Source organism: Helicoverpa zea, chromosome 9 (genome assembly GCF_022581195.2).
Source record: "Helicoverpa zea isolate HzStark_Cry1AcR chromosome 9, ilHelZeax1.1, whole genome shotgun sequence".
In the NCBI taxonomy this organism is placed as follows: Eukaryota; Metazoa; Arthropoda; class Insecta; order Lepidoptera; family Noctuidae; genus Helicoverpa; species Helicoverpa zea.
In genome coordinates this window covers 7,209,233-7,227,763 of record NC_061460.1, presented here as the reverse complement: position 1 = coordinate 7,227,763, position 18,531 = coordinate 7,209,233, and the positions used below count along the sequence as shown (strand labels likewise).

The 18,531-nt window shown below is 34.9% G+C and overlaps 2 protein-coding genes across 3 annotated transcripts; one reads left to right on the top strand and one right to left on the bottom strand.

The window, feature by feature from the left end:
- Positions 1–3,794: 3,794 nt before the first annotated feature.
- On the bottom strand, positions 3,795–5,294 carry LOC124633040. The gene is made up of 2 exons (XM_047168131.1): positions 5,128–5,294; positions 3,795–4,595 (listed from the first exon to the last, which is right to left on the bottom strand). Exon 2 carries the CDS (start codon positions 4,592–4,594, stop codon positions 3,857–3,859), a length of 738 nt encoding a protein of 245 aa, XP_047024087.1. The 5' UTR covers position 4,595; positions 5,128–5,294; the 3' UTR covers positions 3,795–3,856.
- On the top strand, positions 4,677–15,590 carry LOC124633038 (mitochondrial dicarboxylate carrier). 2 transcript variants are annotated; one of them, XM_047168129.1, is made up of 6 exons: positions 4,677–4,934; positions 11,379–11,573; positions 11,888–12,000; positions 12,447–12,586; positions 12,863–13,070; positions 13,458–15,590. In XM_047168129.1, the coding sequence occupies exons 2-6, from the start codon at positions 11,387–11,389 to the stop codon at positions 13,692–13,694; spliced, it is 885 nt and encodes a 294-aa protein (XP_047024085.1). In that variant the 5' UTR covers positions 4,677–4,934; positions 11,379–11,386; the 3' UTR covers positions 13,695–15,590. The 2 variants fall into 2 exon arrangements, with proteins under 2 accessions (XP_047024085.1, XP_047024084.1); XM_047168128.1 differs by lacking the exon at positions 4,677–4,934 and adding an exon at positions 10,844–11,145.
- The last annotated feature ends 2,941 nt before the right edge of the window (positions 15,591–18,531 follow it).

Here is an 18,531-nt window from a genome sequence, read left to right as displayed (position 1 = left end):
GTAAAGTTTAATATCATCCATATACATCAGATGGTTTAAGACGTTATTTTGAGTTAGATGGTGGTTTCTATCGTCAGCTTTAGAATATAAAGGGGTTCCTAATGAGGTTGAGTTTAATATGTTCGATAGGGGATTGAGAGCAAGGCAGAACCACAACGGGCTTAGTGCATCTCCTTGAAAAATACCTCTCTGGATTCTAATAGGGTCGGTGTGTAGTGTTTCGGTTGTGGTAGTGAGTCTGAGAACGGTAGTCCATGTTGTCATTATAGTTTTCAGGAAATGGATTAAAGTCGGGTGTACTTTATATATTTCTAGAACTTGTATTAACCATGTGTGGGGTACAGAGTCATATGCTTTTTTATAGTCAATATACATGCTAAACAGATCAGACTTTGCCTTTAGAACTTTCTTTAGAACTACAGAATCTATTAGTAATTGTTCCTTACATCCTTGGCTAAACCTCTTACATCCTTTTTGCTGTTCGGCTAAGATATTATTTTCTGTGATATGTTGGTATAGTAATTCAGATATACAGGATGTAATGATCTTATATAAGGTTTGCAAGCATGTAATTGGCCTGTATTTTGCTGGATTGGAAAGATCATTGCTGTCTTTTGGGATCATATAAGTAGTACCTAATGTGATATATGGCGGTATTGTATCTGGGTTCTGAATAAACTTGTTTATGTGATTGTGTAGGCAGCCGTGGACTGCGGTGAATTTTTTGTACCAGTAGCTGTGCACATTATCTGAACCAGGTGCTTTCCAATTATGGAGTCGGGCTAAAACTTTTTGGAAAATATCTGGGGGTACGTGTTCGAAAACCATTTCCTGAACATTTGTGTTTGTGTTAGTGATTTCTGTCTGTATCCACTCAGCCTGAATGTTGTGTTCGACTGGGCGTTCCCAGATTCCCGCCCAGAAGCTTTGTAGAGTATCTGGGTCCACATTGTTGCGGCCCTCTCTGATTTGGTGATTTTCATGGGAATTCGAAGTTGTGAGTTTAAGATTGCGATAGAAAAGTTTTTCGTTATGCGTAAATTGAAAGTTTTGTTGTTTTCTCTGAGTACACGCGCTATATCGTTTAAGACGACCTGTAACTACTGCCAGCTTCTGTTTAAGTGTATCTAATGTGTGTATAATTTGTGTGTTTGGTTCCTCATGTATTGTGTGGGTCTTATACTGTTTAACTATTGCGTTTACTCGTTTTATTAATCTGTTACTTCTGTTACCGTTAATGTACTGTGTCATCCTACCTATTTTTGATCTTAGATCATTTCTTTTTCGTTCTAATCGCTTCTGCCACCTAGGTTTGTATTGTCGTCTTATATTTGATTCTGTTTCTTTTGGTTGTAATTCTATCTTCGAACCGTTTACCTTAGCAGCAGTCCATGCTGCGCAATATATCACAGTCTGCAGTGTGTGAAAATCTGTATCTGCGTCAATGTTTTCTGGTATTGTTATTCTATTTAAATAGTTAATAATTTTGGCAAGAGTTATTGACGGTTTCTGTTTGGGGATATACATTCGGTTTATGGGATTACTTTCTTTATAAAACTGGAATGCTTGTTGAAATGTGTTATCTATTGTCTGGTCTCTTTCACGATTGAGTTGTGGGTCTAGTATAGTGTCTATAGGTTCAGGATTATTTTCGATGGTATCGGGGATTATATTAGGGGGGAATTCAGTTGTAGGGCTTATGTCTAAAATATTTGCGGATTGCGTGTTAACAGTTTCATCTACTAAAGTAGTTTCTCTAATAGAATTAAATGAGTTGTAAATGTTGTGTCTTAGTTCTTCAGCTACTTCCATTTTAATTGAATCTAATCTATCACTTTTAATGTATTTGTTGTTAACAATGGCTCTCCTCTGGTCAGCTATTCGCTGTTCACTAAGGTGAGAGAGTGATGGACAGGTGTTTATAAAGTCTAAATACATGGGCCTACGATGTGCTGTTTCATTTCTACCTAAATCTGTTACTCGATAGTATGATCCCATGATTGCTTCGTTTTGTTCGTTGGTCCATCTCATGCGCGTCCGCGTTTGTCTTTGTGTGTTATCGGTTCCATGTGTTGATGGCTGAATTTGAGTTAATTGTGTTGGTGTTGGTTGTATGTGTGATTGATCAGTGTGGGCTAGAGTGTGATTTGATTGTAGTTGGTTGAGTTCTTGTTCTACTTCTTTGTATATCTGTTCTATTAATTGTTGTGGTATGAGTTTGTTACGGATTATAGCTCTGCGTTGGTCCCCAACTCTTTGTCTGCTTACTTGCATATCTGGGAACTTTTCTGTAAATTTAAGGTGGAGCGGTTCAGGGTAAGTTCTAGTGTCTGTGTCTAATGAAGTTAATAGTAAATAGGTGCGCAATATGAATTCATTCATTTCATGTGTCCATCTTTTGCGCGTGATAGAACTGCTCGTAGTGGGTGCTAGATCAGAGTCAAGGTTGACATCCTGCACAACACTAGCAAGCGTGCTGGTGGACAAGGTCGATGTTCGCCTTGTCATGTAAGAGGGGCGAGTGGAAGGGATGGAAGAGAATAACGAAATAGTATCTTCGCCCGAGGAATCGGCTGTAGCATCTACGCCGTGAGCCCGCCTGCTCAACTCACTGCGACCGGCTGTAACTTTATTTTCGGTGAGAGTCCGCCTGCTCAACGCCTCACCGCCGATGGTTCGCATGCTGTGGCACCCAGCATCGGCTCCAGATGTGCCCCGGCGCTCCCCGGGAAGCGACCGTAAATTATATCTTCTTTCTTTACTCATCTCCATAAAGGGTAACCTTTACCTTGTTAGCCGCGTAAGTTTTTTTTTTTTTTTTTTTTTTTGTACTATTGCACAATACGCGTGTCCGCCCCCCACGTGGCTAGGTGTTCAGCTCGGACGTAAGGTAGGAATTTAGGGGGCTTATTATTATTATTATTATAATAACTTTGTAGAATATTTACTGGAATGATAACACCAAGCCCCATATTTTTTCATGTTAATTTGATAAATTATAGAAATATAACATTCTGTATTCGAATTTCCCGCTCCAGTCGGTTTGTAGGTATACAAATGTTGACATGTTATTATAAATGTAGGTGCATGGGAAAGGCATCGTATATTTTTTAGATTTCTAAGGTAGGCTTGCATCCTTTAAATAAGTACCTACCTAAAGACTAACGAAAAAGTTGAAAGCTACGTAAAAATTGATTCCTTGCTTACACGTAAAGTTGATGTTAAGTACCTCCTTCTGTTCGTTGGTCTACAGTAGTCGTAAAGTGCGATTGCAGCGTATGAGTTGACGGCTTCATTTCCGGCGCTGTTAGTCTAATCTAAAGGTCGGTCCCCACACATCTGTGCCGCGACACTCGACAGAACCTACGTGTCCGTCGCTAGATCGAGCATCCATGTACCAGGGATTAACTGTTTTTCTGCTCGCGTTATTATTTCCTTATGATTGCGGAGTAAGGGAGTCGGAACGCTTGTACACGTCAGGGAGCGTCAGCCCTTGCTATCAGCATTCCGTTAAACATGATCATAGAAAACGTTAGTCTGCACCGATTTTTTTTTCACGTCTGATGAAACTCATGAAATACATTCTGTTGTCTCTTACTCGGCTCAGATTTATAGGGATAGAAATAAAATCTTACGCTAAGCATGAAACTGAAATCTGAATCATGATTTTGTGGTCATACCAGTCTGGGCATCAACACTAGCTTATTGTCAAGTACCAGCACAGATTACAGAATCACAAAATACTACATAGGACCAGATAAGGTTTAGTTGATAAACAAAAAGAAACAACAAAATTGTGAAAATAATATTTATTTAAAACATCCTGTAACAAAATATATTCATACATATTTTTTTTTCAAACTGTACCTGGAGCAAACAGTTTAACTCCTCTATCAAATAATTTGAAAAGATATTTGTATGGTTTGATATCCATAATGTAAAAATGCTCATTATCATATTTTAGACCTGGATATGTTATAGTTAGATGTCCAGACACATCTGTACTCCAGCCTGAAGGCAGATTCTCAACCTTCACCAGTGTATGAGCTTTATGTGACAATAGATTTGACATTACACTTGTAACATCATCGTCATGTGCCTCATTGCAGTGACAAAGAACAAATGAGTTATTGTAACAAGTAACAAATTGTATCAACTCTTTACAAAACAAATTAACATCCCTGAGTGAATAATTTAAATCAAATAAGTGGGAAATGCCATCTAATATAACATTGACTACCTCATGCTTTTCCCGCATTGCTAAAACTTTTTCCTTCACCTTAACAAACAACTGTGGTAACTTATCATCAGACAGTAAACTATTTATACAATATTCTCCCAAGTGAAAGTAATCAATAAACCCTGTATCCACATATCTTTGCAAGTTGTAATTCATTTTCAGACCAACATTTTGGTAGTGTTGCAAAGAGTTGTGAGTTGACACTATGATAACAGCAGTCTTGTTCTTGATACAATGGTTTAAAACACAACTTGTTATAAATGAACTGTCACATCTGTTGATTTCTTTTACTACAACCACTCTGCTGGATAGAACTTTATCCAACTGGAGCAATGTTACAATATCTGAAGACATTCTGAAACAAACAATTATAACTGGAACACTTCCAAAATGTAACTATATACTGATTATAATTTCTGTTCCACTACAGTCCTCTACACCGGATGATAAGCGAAACGCAGTCTTTACTGGATGTTTTAAAACATAGGCCGCGTGTTCAGTTCATATTATATGAAAGGCAAACTCCGCGCGACCTCAGCCAGTAGGTGCTCGCTAGTTTACCGGGATTAACATTTCTCGACACATACATTAAAAATATAACACGCGGTAGATAATAACACAGTGTAATTTATCTGTAAGACAAGAATTGTTTAACGAACTGTAACTAATTACAATCAGCGAGAACGAGAAAAATGTAAGTACAATAACTAATAAATTGAAGTATTAAACGATATTCGTAAAAAGACGGAACATAAACAGGGAAATCTGCCAATATAATTATAGTTCATCAAATAACCTTGAAAATAATAGAAATATGAAGGTTTACGATTTTCACAGGTTATATGATTACGTCAATTTTATCTTGCCATTATGAAAATGTAACCTACCTATTTACGGTGGAAATTAATTATGTATTATATAAGTGCATGAATAAGCCCCGGATATCTTAATTATTAATTAATTAAAAATTAAATTAAAATGTTTATCGTGATACGGTCATGACATCAACAAATGACATACATGACGTATGTAGTCAAGTCACAGATTATCACAGACTCAGATTACTTTAAACAGTTATATAGTCCCCAGTAGCCTTATTCGCTAACTCTACTGACAGCTCGCAGATATCATCAATTGGTAAAGTGTACATCAGTAAATTGTCAAACAGCTATTTTCTTATTCGCTAACGCCAGTTACCAAATGAGATGACGTCATCAGCATCGACACAGGCTGATATCCACCATGACTCATTTTGACAGCGGTTTCTGTAGCCTTATTCGCTAACTCCACTGACAGCTCGCAGATATCATCAATTGGTAAAGTGTACATCAGTAAATTGTCAAACAGCTATTTTCTTATTCGCTAACGCCAGTTACCAAATGAGATGACGTCATCAGTATCGACACAGGCTGATATCCACCATGACTCATTTTGACAGCAGTTTCTGTATCGATAAACGTTATATTGCGATTCCGTAAGCCCAGTGGACATCAAATTGATAGAAAATGTCATTTTTTGAAATACACTACAAATAGCAGTGTTTTATGCCTCATCACTGGGATGTCTATACTATATTGTTGCATCAGACATATTAGATTTCTCTAATTTTGCGATTCCAATAGAAATACAAACCCTGAGTCGTTTCCTTTATTTTTTGATAGTGTTATTTTTATTTGTATTATTTTAATTTGTTTTATCTTTCTTTGTGTGGAATAAAAATTTCGCGTGTATTTTTGCTGGCATTTGTGGAATAAGAGACAAAACGAAGTTTATCCAGAATCCAGAAACGTCGTATGCGAGATTGCAATAATTCTCTGGATTTACGGGAGAAGGAATTAATGGCAAATTTCCGTATCAACAAATCAAGGTTTCAGCGAGTTTCGGCAGAGTTACGTCCGTTTCTGCAACGTGCTCAACAAAACACTGCTGTTGCAATTGAGCTAAAAGTAAGAATTTATAACGTAAAAAGTTAAATAAATACCAATATTACATAATTTGCAGCATGTCTTAACCTTCATTTAGTAAGTGCGGTAACCGATGCTCTCAATGTATGGGACGACCTACTCAAGTACGTAAAGTTACCTTCCTGTAGTGTACCAATTTTTGTTTTGCATGCAAAACATAGGAATCTACGTATCAAAATATTGTTTACGTTGTAAAATTTATAATAACTACAATACTCACAATATTCTCAGTTAAAATATTGTTCAACCACACGGAATTTTAGACACCAAGTTCACACACAATAGAAAGCAAATACTGAATTTTACCGCCACAGATTGTTTTTAAACATATAACACGCTGAAAATAAAGCGTTCTCTCAAACGTAGTAATGTAATGCTAATAGGGTATTTCCTACTTAGCAGTATAATAGTCGATAAAAAAATAGAGTTGTCAAGTTGTCATCGTAGTTTTGGCGTCAGCAACCGTGTAACGATATCCACCGATATCCACTTCATGCGATACAGAATACCAATGTTTTGAACTTATAGGTTGACATCAAAGTTCCGATGACAACTGAGGTCAGTTGACATCTGAGAATTCGAAAGTTAGCGAATAAGCCAGCTGTATCGATAAACGTTATATTGCGATTCCGTAAGCCCAGTGGACATCAAATTGATAGCCAATGTCATTTTTTGAAATACACTACAAATAGCAGTGTTTTATGCCTCATCACTGGGATGTCTATACTATATTGTTGCATCAGACATATTAGATTTCTCTAATTTTGCGATTCCAATAGAAATACAAACCCTGAGTCGTTTCCTTTATTTTTTGATAGTGTTATTTTTATTTGTATTATTTTGATTTGTTTTATCTTTCTTTGTGTGGAATAAAAATTTCGCGTGTATTTTTGCTGGCATTTGTGGAATAAGAGACAAAACGAAGTTTATCCAGAATCCAGAAACGTCGTATGCGAGATTGCAATAATTCTCTGGATTTACGGGAGAAGGAATTCATGGCAAATTTCCGTATCAACAAATCAAGGTTTCAGCGAGTTTCGGCAGAGTTACGTCCGTTTCTGCAACGTGCTCAACAAAACACTGCTGTTGCAATTGAGCTAAAAGTAAGAATTTATAACGTAAAAAGTTAAATAAATACCAATATTACATAATTTGATGTTACTAATTTGCAGCATGTCTCAACCTTCATTTAGTAAGTGAGGTAACCGATGCTCTCAATGTATGGGACGACCTACTCAAGTACGTAAAGTTACCTTCCTGTAGTGTACCAATTTTTGTTTTGCATGCAAAACATAGGAATCTACGTATCAAAATATTGTTTACGTTGTAAAATTTATAATAACTACAATACTCACAATATTCTCAGTTAAAATATTGTTCAACCACACGGAATTTTAGACACCAAGTTCACACACAATAGAAAGCAAATACTGAATTTTACCGCCACAGATTGTTTTTAAACATATAACACGCTGAAAATAAAGCGTTCTCTCAAACGTAGTAATGTAATGCTAATAGGGTATTTCCTACTTAGCAGTATAATAGTCGATAAAATAATAATGATAATAGTTGTCAAGTTGTCATCGTAGTTTTGGCGTCAGCAACCGTGTAACGATATCCACCGATATCCACTTCATGCGATACAGAATACCAATGTTTTGAACTTATAGGTTGACATCAAAGTTCCGATGACAACTGAGGCCAGTTGACATCTGAGAATTCGAAAGTTAGCGAATAAGCCAGCAGGCCGGCGAACAAATTTTTTTTTGATACATATACATTTAAGACTTTGTGAGTGCCTTCCTTACGATGAGTCCGACAAACTTTTCGAATGCGCAAATTTTGGTGCCGCTGCGTTTTTTAATGCTTGACTCCTGAAATTGTCGATATGACGTCACTATGGCTCTTCGTACATACACGTTTCATTTTTTGAGATTCGTTTAATAAAGTTAACTAGAGAATGGTGGTCAACTTGTCCGATAAAGATCGTGCTGCGTTTGGAGTGTCCACCATCCTGAAAATGTCGATATGATGTCACTATGGCTCTTCGTACATACACGTTTCATTTTTTGAGATTCGTTTAATAAAGTTAACTAGAAAATGGTGGTCAACTTGTCCGATAAAGATCGTGCTGCGTTTGGAGTGTCCACCATCCTGAAAATGTCTTCCTTCTTTGTGAAATCTATTCTTCTTTGGAATGAGCTACCTCTGGAGGTCAGGATGGTAAATAGTCGACACACTTTTAAAATGAAACTGCGAAATCACATCCATGGCAAGTTGGCCGAATCATTACAGTAGTTCATTTTTCTTACCATCTTCTCCTACATTCTCCTGGATACAGTTGTACATATATATAGTTATATATATATATATATATATATATATATATTATATTTATATATGCATAAATATATATTTTTATTATCTTCCACTGATGCTCAAATTGTGTTGCACCTACCACTTCTATTTCACCACCACCCTAAGGTAGACTGGCAGAGAACGCCTAAGGCGTTAAGTCCGCCGTTGTACAATGTGCAAAAAGTATTTTAAATAAATAAATAAATAAATAAAAATGTCGGTATGACGTCACTACGACTCTTCGTACATACCTGTTTCATTTTTTGAGATTTGTTTAATAAAGTTAACTAGAAAATTGTGGTAAGCTTGTCCGACAAAGATCATGCTGCATATATGGAGTGTCCACCGTCCGGAAAATATAGGTTTATTTTAAGATTTGGTATAAAGTACTGACAATTGGTGTGAAGTATGTTAATAGTAAATGTTGCATTTAGAAAGTCGTTTCGAATGATATATGTGTCATTACTACAGGAGGGATTTATTAACTTGAAAACACCTATCGATAAAATAATCTTATATAAGCTCTAGCTTCTGAAATACTAACAATTCGCCGAAGTTTTTTTAATATGAAATGTTGCATTTAAAAACGTCTTTTGAATGATGTATAACTCATTACTAGAGATGGGATTTATTTAATTGAAAACATCTATCAATAATTATAATTTTAAATAAGCTCTAGCTTCTAAACTACTAACAATTTGTCGGAAGTATGTTAACACGAAATGTTTCATTTGGAAAGGTTTTTCAAATAATATATAATTTGTTACTAAAGAAGTAATGGATTAGCTTGACAGAACCTACCGATAATATATTCTTAGAAAAGCTCTAGCTTTTAAAGTACTAACAATTTGTCGGAGTTATGCTAATACAACCTTGCGCTTAAAAAGATCTTTTGATTGAAATATGGCTCATAACTTCAAGTGAGATGTTATTCCTTAACACAATGTAAAGTATCAATAATATGCCTTAGGTCAGTTATGTCTTCCAAAATACTAAGAATCGGTAAGTGGTATGTTAAGACGGAATATAGCGCTTAAAAAGATCTTTCGATTGACATATGGTTCATACCTAGAGGTGGGACATTATTCCCTAACATAGGAAAACCTATCGATAATACGCCTTATTTGGGCTATATCTTCTAAAATACTAAGAATTGATAAATGGTATGTTGAGACAAAATGTTCCACTTAAAAAGACCTTTTGATTGATATATGGTCCATTAATAGGTGTGGGATATTATTCCTAAACATAATATAAACTATCAACAATACGTCTTAGTCAGGCTACCTTTTCTAAAATAGTAATTAAAATTGGTAGGTAGTATGCCAATTTAATACACTTAAATAATGCACGTGAATATTCAAGTCAGAAATTGACAAAAAGAATAAACTTCTTCCAATTGTAATATTTTTTTCTCATTTTCTTGTCGAACTGACTATTTGCCTCACTACATTTGTCGGACAAGTCGATATTTGCAATAAGAATAGATTATCTATCATTGTTTTATTTGACCGACATGTATGTATGGGGAGACACAGTGACGTCATATCGACATGTTTCGGATGGTGGACACTCCAAACGCAGCATGATCTTTATCGGACAAGTTGACCACAATTTTCTAGTTAACTTTATTAAACAAACCTCAAAAAATGAAACGTGTATGTACGAAGAGTCGTAGTGATGTCATGCCGACATTTTCAGGATGGTGGACACTCCAAACGCAGCACGATCTTTATCGGACAAGTTGACCACCATTCTCTAGTTAACTTTATTAAACGAATCTCAAAAAATGAAACGTGTATGTACGAAGAGCCATAGTGACGTCATATCGACAATTTCAGGAGTCAAGCATTAAAAAACGCAGCGGCACCAAAATTTGCGCATTCGAAAAGTTTGTCGGACTCATCGTAAGGAAGACACTCACAAAGTCTTAAATGTATATGTATCAAAAAAAAATTTGTTCGCCGGCCTGGGGACTAAGTTTTTGATATCGTGCCCGACGAACTACGGACCATACATGGTACATACAAACAAATAGACAAGGCATCAGTGTACACAGTGTAAGGCGGTCCCTAGACTACACAATGAATGTTATGATATTATGCATTACTTTTAGGAAACATTTTTTATTACGTTTGATAGGATAGAAATAAAAACCGAAACAAACACTCCATTAATGAATCTTTGCAAAACTGTTACTCAGTTTCGCTCGCATTTAAATGTTTGCGTTGACGCTTTTGTGTAGACTTTTTATTATTTTTTTAGGCCGGTTCTATACTTTACTTCTATCTACGGCTATAATAAGCCACAATGTCAAAGTCAAAATGGCAAAACGTCAAAACGTGGACAGGGACAGGATCATGACAGGATAGTACCGTCAATGTCAGTAGAGTTTATGTCTGTCTTGCTTGACAGATTATGTATGTATGTAGTTGATCGTCAGGCAACAGCAACCATGGACGTCACGTTATTTTAATTAGAAATTGCAAAAAAAAAACTAAAAAATAGGTTTTAAAATTACTGCTTCTTTCAATTAATTACTTTAAATCATTAAATGATCTTGGTCTAAAAGACATATAACAAGTAAGAATTGTATATTTATTTGTTTCTTGCTTTTTTCCTGTTTATCTTGAACATCTAACAAGCGAAAGTCACTGCTTATTATGTATTAATTATATTTAAATAAATTAACTGGTTAATAGTGCATGGAAAAATACAGCATTCAACGTTTTTGAGCCACAGTGTCACATAAAAAGCTGATGTGAAGTGTTTGTTCTCTGATGTTTATGTAAACATACGTATGATTGTTTTTTTAGTTCACACAATGAGTATACAGAAAGAGGTATTACAAAACGAAGTGAGAGTTTCAAAATGGTATTTCGGTGGATTTTCGTCAGCTGGAGCAGCTTGTGTCACTCACCCATTGGATTTACTAAAAGTACAAATGCAGACCCAAAAAGGAAAGAATATTTCAATGTTTCAACTAGTTGGGATAGTCGTCAGAAATCAAGGTAATAGTGATAAACTATTTTTTTTCATTAAAGTGAATGTAAATAAAGGAAGATTTACATAAAAACCTTAGGACTAGGCTCCACCAAAGTACTCCAAAGCAGAGGAGAGATGTTATTAAACAACCAATAGAATTTCTCCACTCAGGGATTCTGAGTGGTCAGAAGCAAGTTTGAATAATGAAATTCTATTAATAGTTTAATAACTTTTCTGCTAAACTGTGGTGAAGTGTGGGCCATTTTATTTGTGATGGAATGCAATTCTTGATATTCACAGAATCAAGATAGATGTAAATGTTAGATATAACTTTTTCCAGGTATCTTGGGCCTGTATAATGGTATATCTGCTTCATTGCTGAGACAGCTAACATACTCAACAGCTAGGTTTGGAATATATGAAATGGCCAAACAACAACTTACTCCTAAGGATGTAAGTAATTGCTTAAAACACTTACTCTGTACTGTACAAAAAGGAGATATTTTTTGTTTTTGTTTACTCTAAAAGCTAAAAAATTCTTTGATATCGCATTAAAAACGTGTCATGAACACGAGGCATAATATAACGTGCAAGTACAGCAAAGCTACCAGTGGAGAGAGCAGCTATATTTTCGCTAGATAGTCCAGACTGTAGATTAATTCTGGTAGTGCTAGATTGGCCATCTAGCTAGATGATCCTATAGCACCGGAATGGCCATGCTGGATTCAAAAGTAGAATGCCAAACCAGTTTATAAACTGACCACAAAACCTCCACAAGGGCCTAATTGAGCAATTGTAACTCGCACTTTGCCGATTTATATTTAATAATTGTGATGGTATTTACCTCCAAAGCAGTTAAATATGTTTTTATTAATCAATTATTGTTGTTATATTTTCAGGGCCGTCCTATTCCATTTTACTTGACAGCATTCATCGCTGGAATGGGTGGATTCGCTGGGGGACTTGTTGGAAACCCTGCAGATTTAGTCAATGTACGGATGCAAAATGATGTTAAGCTACCCCCTGAACAAAGAAGAAAGTATGTACAAATATTAATTATTCTGAAGTATTACAATATAACTATATTACTATTTTTTTATATTTTTCGGTTTTGAAGATGGCTCTGATACAAATTGCAACAACAAGCAAACAAATTATATTTAATATATATTTTTATTTTATTTTTTAAAGTTGCTAATAAACAAGCCTTCGGGGTCAACTGGATAAATATTGTATTTATATTGTCCTGTCCTGCCCCTGTGCGAAACTGGGCTCAGCATGTTCAGCAATAAGAATATATGTATTTTCATTCCAGCTATAAAAATGCTATTCACGGCATATGGCGAGTAGCAGCAACTGAGGGTGTACTTCGACTTTGGGCGGGAGCTTCGATGACATGCAGTCGTGCAGCGCTTATGACAATAGGACAACTGGCCTTTTATGATCAGATCAAGTTACTACTTCTCACCACACCATACTTCAATGACAATGTTGTGACACATGTAACGTCTAGTTTATTAGCGGTAAGGAAATTTTATTTTAAACTACTCTTGTTTATCTTGTGTTTGTGAGCCAGTAGCCAGTAGCCTAGTCTGGATTCTTGGAATTTCGTGTTTGTAAGGACATTTATATTTCCCTCCGTTTTTCCCATTTATTTTTGAATAAAATTAAATGGTCCAAAACACCATGTTTGTTCTGTTGAGTGCCAAAGAATGAAATGAATACAGTAAAATGCTAGATTCCAATTGACTTTTTTTATGGTGCTCTAAAAAATATTTCTGCAAAAAATCGTCTATTAGTTTTGCAGTCTAAGGAAAACATTTGCGATTAACTGAGCAAATACCGCCTTCTAACAAGGAATTAATAAGTTTATTTCAGGAGGTATATAAATATTATTTATAACATTTCAGGGAGGCGTAGCAACAACTATGACACAACCTGTGGACGTCCTGAAAACCCGTGCCATGAATGCTAAGCCCGGCGAATTTAAAGGCATTTTCCATCTCATTACAAGTACTGCGAGGGAAGGTCCCCTTGCTTTCTTTAAAGGATACATTCCAGCATTTGTTAGGCTTGCGCCACATACTATCTTGACATTTGTGTTTTTAGAACAATTGAGAATGAATTTTGGTGTAATCAAACACTAAATAGGAAATTTTACTATAGGACACAGGTACTTTTATAGTTTTGTAGAATGGTTTTAGGAGGTGTGTGATATACTTGATTAGATTATTTAGATGCATTTAGTTATTCAAGATAAAAATAATAACCATCTTATTTTAAACCTGCAAACATAACGTGCTTGTGTAGATCTTATAGTCAAAGTGTAGTCGAATTTACTTAACAACCTGTTCATAGAACGAGATCTGTCTTGGCAGAAGTCTGTGACTATTCAATACTAACATTTTCCTTGAGTACAGGGTAAATTCAATGGGCAAAAACTTTTCAATGGTTTCATTGAGACTATCAGTCAAGACAGGTAGTTGATTTTTATTTTTTGATGATAATCTTAGCCAAAAAGTATCTGATGCAAATGTGATATGGAACAAATTCTGCAGATGTATAAGGTCCAGACCTTAGTGAGTATGGTCTACATTGCAGAACCAGTACTTCCATGTACCGTTGTATTTTACGGTCGTAAATAAGTTTATACTCATTGTGCGATTTGTCTACAATATGGATGATACTTTTCATGGATTTATCCATGTATAATCTACACAGTCTTACAGTTCGTAAAGATTTAAAACTAGCGAATTAAATAATTTGTTATTGTAAGAATTTTTATAGTTACCATTTTCTTGGATGCTTTTTATTGTTTTTTAATGTTTTATACATAATTTATTTTTGAGATTTTTATGATTCAAATTGAACACTTCAAGTTACGTGGTTTTCCGCTGAAATAAGACGGTTACGTCCCCGGTTCGTCTCTTTGTACGTTAGTCACTGGTATTTTCCCTTTAAATGAGTTCGTCTGCAAATTCATTGACTAGCATAATTTTCTTGATAATATATATTAAATCAGACATATTTTTGAATACCGGAACCGCGAAAAAGCATGCTAGTGCGAAAAGGCGCCACTCGCAGTTGAACTCTAGGTGCACTTTTCCAAGAATTCTTGTACCTTTAAGTTACGACTGATCTAACATTCCGTGCACCGAATGTTATGTCTGTCCCTGGAATGAAAAACAATGTAATAATATATATCTTTATTAACACTTTCGATGCCCAGCACCCGGGATTCGAGTCGAACCATAGTTCATTCCTTATGCCCGCAACCCGAATACCGAGTCGTCGCTATGTGTAGCTATAGATGCATGTGCTCATACCCAGGACCCGAATAGCTAAGTAAGCTGTAAGGGTTGTCAAAAGTAAATAAATGAAATCAATTGAAAAAACATCGCTTTAGTTTATAACGGATTAGAAAACGTAAATTGGTATTATTCCATCCAGTTATTGCTTCATTCCAGTATTGTATTAATCGTTTGCCGAAAACTTTTTTAAAGTTAAAACAAAAGTGCATCTATCGCCTTTTGTGCAATAACGAGATTTATGGTTCTTTATCTCTGGCCCGTAAAATGACAAACAAAGCGCGTGGTGAGCTGGGCAGCGAAAGTGTTAAGTTTTATAACGATTTCAACGAAGCCTCAATTCGGTAACGGTTTTATTCGTAAAGCATTATATTCTTATTATAACTTCTTTAAAACTTTCATATCTTTTCTATCCCCTATTGATTGCGAGGATTTAACACATTGACATTCCAGGTTTTCTAAAGAGGCAAATACTAGATTCGACATTTTATATACCAGCAGACACGTAAGTGATCAAAGTGTATTTTATCTGATTAAAGACATTCAAAATGTCTTCCCCTGCAAGGCAAAGATACGAGATTTTGATTTATAAATACATAAATTCTATTTGGGGCTGTGTTGTTTAAAAATTAATTATGTTATGTTTTATATCGTGCCAAAATTATATCTAAAACGAAATAGGAATTTCTTGGTATTTAATACACTATTCCATTAAAATATGACAGTATCGTAATATTTTTAATAGAATTTATTTTTGGATGTACTTTTAAATGATTTGAGTTACATACATTCCTCAAAAACATTGTCTTTTAAACAGTATTCGAATACATAATTTTAGGTACGTGTTCTGTGTTCCGTAGAAATTGAAAGATTATTGTTCTGTATTCTTCACGTTGCTGCATTATTCTGGATGAAATATCCATTTGCGATGAGTGAAGGTTGAAGGCATCTTTATGGTTCGTCTCTAATTTACTCATGGTTTTGTCTACGTTTCCTACTGTTTATTATTTTAAACTACTACAGAAATGGATGAAATGGCAAACGTCTAATATAAGTAGCAAGTTGTTACAAAAAGTACCCGTAAAACTACCATCGCAGATTGTGACTTTGTGGGTGGAGAGTGCACAATTATGGCCCAGTGGGGTCGGGTCTATTATAAGTACGAAATATCCTTCTTTGATGACGGATTCGAAATTTACTTTTGGAGGGAGGTGGACGCCTATAGTAGCTTGGTTTAATGCGATTAAAAGAAAGGTCAGCAGCTAAAACTTTAAAGAAGGCCCCTGTATAGCTAATGACCTTAATTAGTCGCAGTACCTACACCCCGCCACAAAGTATCTGATGTCATGTTAATAGATGTTTCTGTGTTCACATTTGTGAATAAGTTACACAAGGGACCAATTAACCCGCTTTCCACTTTACGGGTATTTTTGAAACATCATGTATCCTGCTTATATTTTACCAATAGAACACCCCTACTGATAGCGAGATTGAGTTTCTAATTTTATTGTATAAACTGCATGTTAGGTATTCTCTATCTATCCTATCTATTTACAGAATACACGTAGCCAGTTAGCTATTTTGCAAGAAGACAGAACTTATATAAACTGCCTAACTAAATGTACGATAAATACATATACAATTTTTATGTCATCTATGGTATGTAACTTACTTTAGATAGATATTTCTTCCATTCAAGTGTCCTAATATAGTAACCAATAGGTTACATCAACAAAATGAATATATACCTAATAGTTGTTATTTTTAACATACTTGTTATAGACTACTGTTGTTAATTACTATATCAATGTTATAAAAAATATGAGGCGTGTATAATTCGTAGTTCCTAAGGTATTAATGTACCCACCCAAAACAAAAATGTGAAAGACTGCCAAGTTCGATAATATGGGAATGCTTCGCCTATAAAAGAAGTGAGATCTGAATAAGTACCAAGTTCCATACACATACCTCAGTTAAAAATAGTTACTTTTTAATGATGTTACTTGGAAAGTTTTCATACACCTTGTTATAAACCTACTAAACGCAATGAATCAAGTATTTAATTTTCTATTAAAACTTGCCAAGTAACATCATTAAAAAGTAACTATTTTTAACTGAGGTATGTGTATGGAACTTGGTACTTATTCAGATCTCACTTCTTTTATAGGCGAAGCATTCCCATATTATCGAACTTGGCAGTCTTTCACATTTTTGTTTTGGGTGGGATTTCATTTATTTTTGTAAGGTTGTTTATTTTATTTTTTTCTTATGATGAAGTTAGTTAAAGAAATGTCTCATTTATACTATCTTTCTGATTTTTTAATATGCACTATGTTTCTTACAAAGAAATGAACTAGATTAACTAAATGGACTAGATCTACCAACTGACTGACATGACATGTTATCATATATTATGTTCGTGGATCAAAGTTACACATTCGTTATTTTCGAAAGTGATTCACACTTGGCCGTTTTCAGATTTTTACTTTACTTTGACTAAATAAAAACCTTTGTAACGAATTTCAGATCGGTACGACCATTCGAAGATATATTATATAAATATAGATAAATTTAGTTCGTTTTAGTTCCTTAGGGGTATACATTTACACCGGGTATAAAACACCTTCATTATTTTGAAACCGACTCACACTTGGCCATTTTCAGATTTTTCCCTTTACCTTGACATAAAGACCTACCTTCATGCCAAATTTCAAGTCAATACGACCATTGGAAGTGGTCTAGGTTTTTGATGAGTGAGTCAGTCAGTCAGTCAGTGAGTGTATAGTAAAAATAGCGATTTTCTGACGTCAATATCTCAAGACCTACAATAGGTATATTAATGAAATTTTGTATTTTAGATAAGTGAGGGGGTCTCAATAGATACTAGAAATTTGATATGCGTAAATAAAATAGATTTTGAGTTACAGGGGGGTCGAATTTGGCCCGAAATGGTTCGTGTAATATAACCCACGGCCGGTGTGTCGCTTTTTTTGCTCGAACTTGGCGGACACACTGCCGTGTGTCTAGATGACATTATAAATGTTAATGGTTTCCCCAAAATATACTAACTTATGACTCATTTCTGTGTTCAATGGTCACAATATTTAACAGTTAAGTAATTTTTAGGAATTTATTTCCTTTTATGTATAATATTTATGATAGCGATATAAGAACGTGTTATTGAAAGGGAAGTGAAACATTACATCATTTATTTTATAGAAATTAATCTATGTGTCCAATTAGTTGGATAGGACTTGTGTAGATTTTGAGCATTTTTAGAATTCCATTATTTTGTTCTATGTACATTAAAATTCTTGTTACTGAATTATTATTTCTTTACATTTTCCTTGTTATTTACCTGTTCATCCTCTCCCCCATAAAACCTTTGGTAACAATAATCAAATCAATTTAGTAACAATTATCCTACTCTATGAATGCCTAAAATTTTCGAGAGTTGCCTTCGATTTCCTGTTTCCATCATCAAATTCTGACCAAACATGATGACGATGGGACCATTTTGGAAGATATACCCCTTCAAACAAAAATAATAAATGTTTTAATTATTTGGTAAACCATGGAAGCGCATATCGCGGGAACAAACGCAAAAATAATGCAACCATCCGAATTGAGAACTTTCTCGTTTTCAAAAAGGATTAAATAGTTTTTTTTTGCTATA